Source organism: Octopus bimaculoides, chromosome 18 (genome assembly GCF_046866305.1).
Source record: "Octopus bimaculoides isolate indiv1 chromosome 18, ASM4686630v1, whole genome shotgun sequence".
Lineage (NCBI taxonomy): Eukaryota > Metazoa > Mollusca > Cephalopoda > Octopoda > Octopodidae > Octopus > Octopus bimaculoides.
The window spans coordinates 20,930,452-20,940,451 of NC_142945.1; the positions used below are offsets into that span (position 1 = coordinate 20,930,452).

At 40.8% G+C, this 10,000-nt stretch overlaps 1 protein-coding gene across 2 annotated transcripts in view; it reads left to right on the forward strand.

The window, feature by feature from the left end:
• The window catches only part of LOC106869929 (uncharacterized), a 113,929-nt gene that overhangs the window by 60,000 nt on the left and 43,929 nt on the right, over positions 1-10,000 (forward strand). For both annotated transcript variants that reach the window (XM_014915865.3, XM_014915866.3), the window contains exon 2: positions 5,981-6,482. In XM_014915865.3, the coding sequence (XP_014771351.1) occupies positions 5,981-6,482 (502 nt within the window). The remainder of the gene's footprint in view (positions 1-5,980; positions 6,483-10,000) is intronic.

The window sequence follows — 10,000 nt, forward strand, 5'->3', positions numbered from 1 at the left end:
AAAGTATCCAACTATCAGAGTTGTCGACTACCAAACAACAGAGAACTTCCCATCATTGATTCATTTGTGGTATGATATTGGATTACTTAACTGTCGGATTTGCGTCATTCTGGCCAGCCAATAACTGCGGTGTGCTTCACTTCTATATGCTTCCATCTGTTATGGATCCTCTGTAATCAAATATATGTATATAGATATATATATATGTATATATATATATATATATATATATATATATATATATATATATATATATATATAAATAATATATAGGTACATACACATGAATATATGTATGTATGTATTTATGTGTGTGTGTATATCTACACACCATACACATGTATATATATATATATATATATATATCATCATCATCATCATCATCATCGTTTAACGTCCGCTTTCCATGCTAGCATGGGTTGGACGATTTGACTGAGGACTGGTGAAACCGGATGGCAACACCAGGCTCCAGTCTGATTTGGCAGAGTTTCTACAGCTGGATGCCCTTCCTAACGCCAACCACTCAGAGAGTGTAGTGGGTGCTTTTACGTGTCACCCGCACGAAAACGGCCACGCTCGAAATGGTGTCTTTTATGTGCCACCCGCACAAGCCAGTCCAGGGGCACTGGCAACGATCTCGCTCGAAAATCCTACAGGAGCCAGTCAGGCGGTACTGGCAACGGCCACGCTCAAAATGGTGCATCTCATGTGCCACCCGCACAAGAACCAGTCCAGGGGCACTGGCAACGATCTTACTTGGCTTGCCGGGTCTTCTCACGCACAGCCCATTTCCAAAGGTCTCGGTCCGTAGTCATCGCCTCGGTGAGGCCCAATGTACGAAGGTCTTGCCTCACCACCTCAGCCCAGGTCTTCCTGGGCCTACCTCTTCCACGGGTTCCCTCAACTGTTAGGGTGTGGCACTTTTTCACGCAGCTATCCTCCTCCATTCTCACCACATGTCCATACCAGCGCAATCGTCTCTCTTGCACGCCACAACTGATGCTTCTAATGTTCAGCTTTTCTCTCAAGATACTTACACTCTGACGGGTATTCACATTGACATTACACATCCAACGGAGCATACTGGCTTCATTCCTTGCGAGCTTACGTATGTCCTCAGCAGTTACAGCCCATGTTTCACTGCCATGTAGCATGGTTGTTCGTACGCATGCGTCATACAGTCTGCCTTTTACTCTGAGTGAGAGTCCCTTTGTCGCCAGCAGGGGTAAGAGCTCTCTAAACTTTGCCCAGGCTATTCTTATTCTAGCAGCTACACTTTCAGCGCACCCACCCCCACTACTAACTTGGTCGCCCAGATAGCGGAAGCTATCGACTACCTCTAGTTTTTCACCCTGGAATGAGATAGAAGTTGTTTCCTGTTTGTTTGCAGTCTTTATTGCACCTGAACATCTGCCACAAACAAAAACTAACTTGCTAGTTAACCTGCCTTTGATGTTGCTGCACCTCTTATGTGTCCATAGCTTGCACCGGGTACATCTTATAGAGTTACTACCTACTCCTTTTCTACATACTGAGCAGGGCCATCTACCTGAAGGGGTTTGTGTTTTATCTACCTTCCTACTTATTAGGATTTTGGTTTTAGCTAGGTTGACTCTAAGGCCCTTCAATTCTAGACCTTGCTTCCACACCTGAAACTTCTCCTCTAGTTCTGATAGTGACTCCGCAATTAGGGCAAGGTCATCAGCATAGAGGAGCTCCCAGGGGCAACCTGTCTTGAACTCCTCTGTGATTGCCTGGAGGACTATGGTAAATAATAGGGGGCTGAGGACGGAACCTTGGTGGACCCCTACCTCTACCCGGAATTCATTGCTGTACTCATTTCCAACCCTCACCTTACTGGCCGCATCTCTGTACATGGCTCGCACAGCTCTCACTAGCCATTCTTCTATCCCAAGTTTCCTCATTGACCACCAGATAAGGGATCGGGGGACCCTGTCAAAGGCTTTCTCCATGTCAACGAAAGCCAGGTACAGAGGTTTATCCTTGGCTAGGTATTTCTCTTGCAACTGTCTCACTAGAAATAAGGCATCAGTAGTGCTTTTACCTGGCACGAACCCAAACTGCATCTCATCTAAATTGATTCGCTCCCTAATTAGTTGGGCTATGACCCTCTCTGTAACTTTCATAACCTGATCTAACAGCTTGATGCCTCTGTAATTATTTGTATCTAAAGCGTCCCCTTTACCTTTGTAGCAGTTGACTATGATGCTGCTACACCAGTCATAGGGTATGACTCCTTCGTGTATCACCTGGTTCGTAATACGGGTGACTAGGCTATAGCCAACACTGCCAGATATTTTGAGCATCTCTGCAGTGATTCCTGATGGGCCGGGGGCTTTCCCGGTCTTCATACTCTTAATTGCTTTATCTACCCTGGTACTATCAACTCGGATAGCTGGTCCCTCTATTGGGTCGACATAAGGCAGGCTCTCTTTCTCCCATTCATTCTCTTTATTAAGCAATCTATCGTAGTGGCATCTCCAGACCTCTTTCTTTGCATCCTCATTTAATGCAAGCGTACCATCATCCATGCGAACACATTTCTCTCCTACAACATCACTATTCTCTCTCCTACACTGTCTTGCAACCCGAAATACCTCGAGTCTTTGGTCCTCACGGCGCAGAACATTGGCAAATCTTTCCTTATCTGCTTCCCCTCTGGCTAAATAAACCTGTCGCCTAGCCTCCCTTCTGGCACATTGGTACAATTCCCTGCTACCACCGTTCTTCCAGTCCTTCCAAGCTTGTTTCTTTTGTCTAATAGCCCTGTCTACCTCCTTGTTCCACCACCACGTTACTCTGGGTTGGGAGGGGACCTTACACCACCCACAAATCTGGTCGGTGGCTTTCAACAGGTTGTCCCGCAGAAATCTCCAATTGTCTTCCACGTTGTATGATGCTATATCCCCTTCTATTTCGTTAAATGCTTCAAGTAACTTGTCTCTAAGTCTCTGTCCGTTTGCAGGGTCTTTAAGCTTCCACACCCTTCTTCTCCAAGCCTGTCTAATTCTGGGCACCCATTTTGCCTTGATCCCAAAGTCGCTAACTACTAATCTATGTTGTGGGGTACATTCTTCGCCAGGGTAGGTTTTGGCATTTATAAGCCGCCCTCTTTCCCTATTTCTGGCGAGGATGTAGTCGATTTGGCTAGAGTGTCTGCCGGAGCGGTAGGTGACTAGGTGACTGGCAGGTTTCCTGAAGTTGGTATTGCAGACTATAAGATTGGTTGCATCACAGAACTCCAGCAGTCTGGTTCCCTCCTCGTTGCGGGAACCGAAGCCATAGCCTCCATGTATGCCATGGAAGCCCCCAGCACGACGTCCGACATGACCGTTGAAGTCTCCAGCCACAAAGAGAAGGTCCCTGTCACTCGTCGACGAGGTAGTTTGCAAGAGGGTGTCATAGAATTGGTCTTTCAGACCATCTGGTAGCCCAGGTTGAGGTGCATAGGCTGAGATGACAGTAGCTAATCTATGATGAAGCACTAGTCTGATCTTAAGTACTCTGTCACTTACTCTAACGACCTCGATTACCTTATCCACCCATTTCTCCGCTAGAAGTATTCCTACGCCCCCGACCCCGTCAGTGTTCCCTGCCCAGAAAATCTTGTACCTGTGTTCTTTGCCTGTGAGGAACCTTGCAGAACCTCCTCTCCATCTTACTTCCTGGATGCAGCACATATCTACGCATCTCCGTTCAAGCATCTCAACAATTTCACCAGATCTACCTTTCAGCGTGCCGACGTTGAGAGTGCCAATCCTAACAGTATGGGTGTTGGGGGTGTGGGCCTGTAAAATAATATATAGGTACATACACATGAATATATGTATGTATGTATTTATGTGTGTGTGTATATCTACACACCATACACATGTATATATATATATATATATATATATATATATAAAATTAATATAAACAGCAGTTTGTAATGCTTCATCAAAAAGGAGAATTATAATTGTCACTAAAAGTGACTGGGGTGTTAGAAAACACCCACATTGCTAGAAATAAGAGCTAAACCACTCTAATGCTGTTGTTAACACGCATGAATGAAAACATACACACTAACATCCACACAATTGTCTGAAAAGTGTCAACTGAGAATTCTTAATACTGAAGTCAGTGTTGGCAATTTTCGTTGCCTCATCAGTTAAGGTCGCTTGATTCTTTGGCTCTTTTCGGACTCACTTCACCATTAGTATTTATGTTTTCATCATCCAAATTATTAGAGGATTTGGCGATTTGCTAATGTGTATATATAAAATTAATATAAACAGCAGTTTGCAATGTGTCACCAAAAATGGAGAATTATAATTGTCACTAAATGCAACTAGGGTGTTAGGAAGCACCTACATTGTTAGAAATAAGAACTAAACTGCTCTAATTCTGTAGTTAAAGTACATGAATGAAAACATATATATATATATATATATATATATGCAGTCCACTCTGTAAGGTGGTTGGTGTTAGGAAGGGCATCCAGGCATAAAGACTGCCAAAACAGACAGTGAAGCTTGGAGTTGTCTCCTGTCAAACCATCCAACCCATGCCAGCATGGTAAATGGACGTTAAATGATGATGATGACACACACACACACACACACACGCACACGTATATATATATATATATATATATATATATATATATATATATATATATATATATATATATATATATATATAGTATGCCTTGCCCTAACTCTTCGAAACACCAGTGTTATAATGGTGGCAGCTGATGAAGGAAATGTTCTCTATGTGGCGTGTGTGTTTTCTGTACCTTGTTTATCATTTTGTCCATGTTTTTTTGCAACGTCATGTACCCATATATGCATCTATATATACATGTAGATGAAGGTATGTACATACATGTACATATATATGCATATACTCATATATATATATATATATATATATATATATATATATATATATATATATATATATATATATATATATATATATTAATGTATCTGAGTATATATACGCATACACTGTATTAAAGATAAATCATTTGGCGTGAACTTTGGTTTTGCATATAGTGATTATTTAGTGCATGCTTCTCATTGTCCCTGAAGTGCAACATCTTTAAAGATAAGGCAAATATCTCCAAATAGTAAAGCTGCTGCTAGCATACTTCACATAGCAGCCTCAGAAACATTTATTAAAATTACACCCTTCACCAATGAGACCAATCATTTTCTAAATGACTAATTCTCATAAAAGTGATAGGGGAGATAATCTCAAAATTTTAATTAATTGATTAATTAAAATTGATTAAATATAGAATGCCGTGAGGAGTGGAATGAGGTTAACGACTCATCTCAGATTCTTTTTTTCTCTTATTCTTTTACTTGCTTCAGCCATTTGAATGTGGCCATACTGCAGCACCGCCTTGAAGTGTTTTAGTTGAACCCAGGACTTGTTTCATTTTTTAAGCTTAGTACTTATTCTATTGGCCTCTTTTGCTGAACTGCTAAGTTATGGGGACATAAGCCCACCAATAATGTTTGTCAAGGTGTAAGACTTTGAATTTTTTTCCACTAATGATAATGTGTATGACTTGAGATGTTTGCTTTGCCTTAACGTTTGTTGTTCTCTTTAAACAATTATATATATATATATATATATATATATATATATATATATATATATATATATATATATATATATATATATATATATACATATTTATATGGACTTCCTTCAGTTTCTGTCTACCAAATCCATTCACAAGGCTTTGGTCAGCCTGAGGCTATAGTAGAAGACACCTGCCAAAGGTGCCACACAGTGGGACTGAATCCAGAGCCATGTGGTTGGTAAGCAAGGTACTTACTACACAGCCACTCCTGTACCTATATTAAAGAAATTTGGATGTTTAATTATTTCATCTTTTAATTTACTTAATTCCATGATGACAATATTAATTGTTTTTGTTTTTTTTTTTTAAATCTCTTTCCAGAATCGCCCATGACATTAGCCTGGACAGTTTTCCTGATGATGATACTGACGCAGAATTTGACTTCAATCCAAAAGAGCTGGAATTTTACTCTCTGACGCAAAACAAAGAGAAAGAAAGAAAATATGATGTTACCGAGAAAACAGTGGTACCGTTATTTCAGGAGAAATCCGATGTCGAGGAATTTACCTCCAAAGATGTCGGAAATTATGGAAGCACAAAAACGAATACGACATACGACAAACCAATTTACAAGGCGTCAGATTCTGAAATGGTCCTTCGAAAGAATGAAATCAATAAACAACTGCACAGCAATAGTGATAAAGGAAACGATAATGGACTCACCAACACAAAAAGTAGAATGGGCACAAGCAACACCACTAACACTACAGCCAACACTTTCACAAACAACACTGTTACCAAGAACACCACCTATAACAACAACACAACTGCTGCCAATACAAACGGTGCCATCACCACCATGGACAGCAATCGTTACCTGCAGGTAAGTAGAGGGTCTACATCATTTTAGCCCTGATTTGTTATTGTTGGCCTTTAATATTTTGAGCATTAACATCATCTTCAGCTACTAAGAAACTGGCCAAAGTGACTGTCAATAACACAGTAGAAGTAAATGATAACTTCTTAAATAGGCACGAGGTCAGAATTTGGTGGAAGAGAACCGATAAGACTGTGTAACAAAATTTTAATGTTTTTTTTTGTCTTTGGTATTATTTCCTGTTTGCTTCCATCTTGAAACCAAAGGAAATGACTACTATTCCCTTCAAACTTTGCCTTTGTGACCTGAACATTAATGTTTTAAAACTGACCTATTTTCTATTACATTTCACACAGATTTAATGCTAAATTGCCGGAGCAGAAATACCATTATAACAAATATTCTGCTTAATACCACAGATTTGCTTGTCAGTTGCTTGACTTTAAACACTTGAGCATGTCACCTTAGTGGCTGACAATATGTGCATCTCTGATGATGATCTGGAGTAGTGGGGGAGCATCATAACCATGTGTTGAGAAAGATTCTTTGGGGTTTGAATAAATGTAACAAAAGCAAAATTTGAAGGAAATGTTAGCCATTTTTAATACTATCGACTGAAGGATGAAAATTGTTACACAGTGTAATTATATCAGTCTTGTGTTTTATTTTATCAGCCCAAGAATAATAAAAGGCAAAGGTAACCTTGGTGTGATTTGGACATAGAACATACAACACAAGGCATTTCATTCAATGCATGTATAGTTCTGCCAATCCACTGCCCTTCATAGAAGAAATAGTATTAATCTCATAATTGGTATCTATAATACAGGGAGGATAAAAAAAAAATGGTTTCAAATTTTGGCACAAGGCCAGCAATTTTAGGAGTAAGGGTGAGTCAATTACTTCAGTCCTAGGGTTCAGCTGGTGCTCATTTTATTGACTTTGAGAGGATGAAAGGCAAAGATCACCTTCACAGGATTTGAACTCAGAACATGAAGAGCTGGAAGAAATGCTGCTTACCAATGCCTTAACAATTCTGCCAGATTACCCTCTTAATGATAATAATCCTTTCTACTATAGGCACAAGGCCTGAAATTTTGGTGGAAGGCCTAATTGATCCCAGTTCTTGACTGGCACTTATTTCATCAACCCAGAAAGATGAGGGACAAAGTGTTAAGAAAGGATCTTCAGATGCTGGGACTCACTGAGATGACAAGGGACAGGGACTTGTAATTTACTGTACTTGAGAAGACATGTCAAGTTAAGTCAAATTGCAGCCACCTATGCATACAGGCATGTCCTTTACAGCCATGACTTTATGGCCGTGCCCCCATTCCCTCTCCCAGCTGAGAAGTCTTTGTCTTGCAGGTGCCAGTGACATGTAAATGCCCTTGTGCCAGTGCTGTGTGACATGTACTGATACTGGTGGCATGTAAAAAGCATCCAGCACACTCTGGGAAGTGGTTGGCATTAGGAAGAGCATCCAGCCATAGAAACCATGCCAAAACAGACATGGAGCCCAGGCAGCTCTTCAGCTGGCCAGCTCCTGACAAGCTATCCAACCCATGCCAGCATGGAAAACGGGCATTAAATGACGATGACGTGTGAGTGTTTGAGCATAGGAATATCTGTGTGGTTAAGGATCGCAATTCATGACCATGTAGCTTTAAGATCAGTCTCTTTGAGCAGCCCCTCGAGGAAGGGACAAAATCTTATCCTTCAGTTTAATGTTAAATCATTTTTTATATAACACTACACACACACTTTTTTGGATGTGTATATAAAGGAGCACTCCGTCGGTTACGACGATGAGGGTCCCAGCTGATACGATCAACGAAACAGCCTGCTCGTGAAATTAACGTGCAAGTGACTGAGCAATCCACAGACACGTGTACCCTTGACGTAGTTCTCGGGGAGACTCAGCATGACACATAGTGTGACAAGGCCAGCCCTTTGAAATACAGGTACTACTCATTTTTGCCAGCTGAGTGAACTGGAGCAATGAGAAATAAAGTGCCTTGCTCAAGGACACAATGTGTTACCAGGAACTGAACTCACAACCTTATGATCGTTAGCCGTATGCCCTAACCACTAAGCCATGTGCCTTCACTGGATGTGTATATACAGTACAAAAAGTACTCAATATATGTGTTAGAATTTAACTGTCTGTATAAAACTGATGAATCACTTCATTATTATTTCACCTTCCTTGGTATACATTAATTCAGCCAATGAAGAAATTTTGCTTTTAGTCACCTGAATGAACAGGTTTATACAAGCGTGAAACTCAAAGTAGCACCCTAGTGAATCATCAGCTCCCACTGATGTTATACACACACACATATACTATATGAATGCAAATACATATACGTACATATATATATATATATTTATATACACGCACACACACACACACACACATTTTGTATCTATCTATCTATCTCTATGTATGTATGTATCATCATCATCATCATCATCGTTTAACGTCCTTTTGGCATGGGTCGGGCGGTTTGACTGGGGTCTGGGAAGCCACGAGGTTGCACCAAGCTCCAGTTTGATCTGGCAGTGTTTCTACAGCTGGATGCTCTTCCTAATGCCAACTGCTCCAAGAGTGTAGTAGGCGCTTTTTATGTACCACCGGCACAGGGGCCAGAGGAGATGGCATCGACCATGATCAGATGGTGCTTTTTACGTGCCACCAGCAGGGAAGCTAGTCAAAGCAGCACTGGCATCTGCTATGCTCGGATGATGCTTTTTACGTGCCACCAGCACGAGGGTCACCTCTACAATTTCCATTTGATTGTAATTTGAATTGATTTTGATATTGATGCTGATGTTGATGATGTATATATATATATATTTATTTATTTATTTATGGGTTTCAGCCAAGTGGCTGTGGTCATGCTGGAGCACCACCTCAAACATATGCATATGTGCATATGTATTTGTGTGTATGTATATATCTATGCATGTGTTTTTGTCCTGGGTATGACTTAAAATAGCATCTGGTAATGAGGCCCTAGTTTGGGAGTTCCAGGATTTTGGGGAATGTGGAGCCACCAGCACGTTGGCAGGGTCCCAGCAATGTATTAATTAGCATACTAGGGTATGCTTACATATGTGTATGAAAACTGAATATGGTGAACTTTGTGTAAGAGACCTTCATGGTTCAACAGAGGGGAGAACAGTTGTAGCAACACATTGCAAAGTGCAGAGGGCAAGATGTGACAAGCAAGACATCTTAGACATCCTCTGCATCTGTCTCTGTATTCAGCCATCTTGACTTGGTCTTTCCACTAGACTGAAGACGGTCACGGTTGAAGGGAGCGAGGTTGATGGTGTGTGCAGTTCTTCTTCACTTTAATCAAAGTTACTGTGCAAGTCATCAGTTATCCTTAAGTATTACTAGATGGTCATCATTGCTTCGATGGACAAAGATGAAGTAAGTATGTATGTATGTATGTATGTATGTATGTATGTATGTATGTGTGTGTGTGTGTGTCTGTGTGTGTGTATGTATGTAT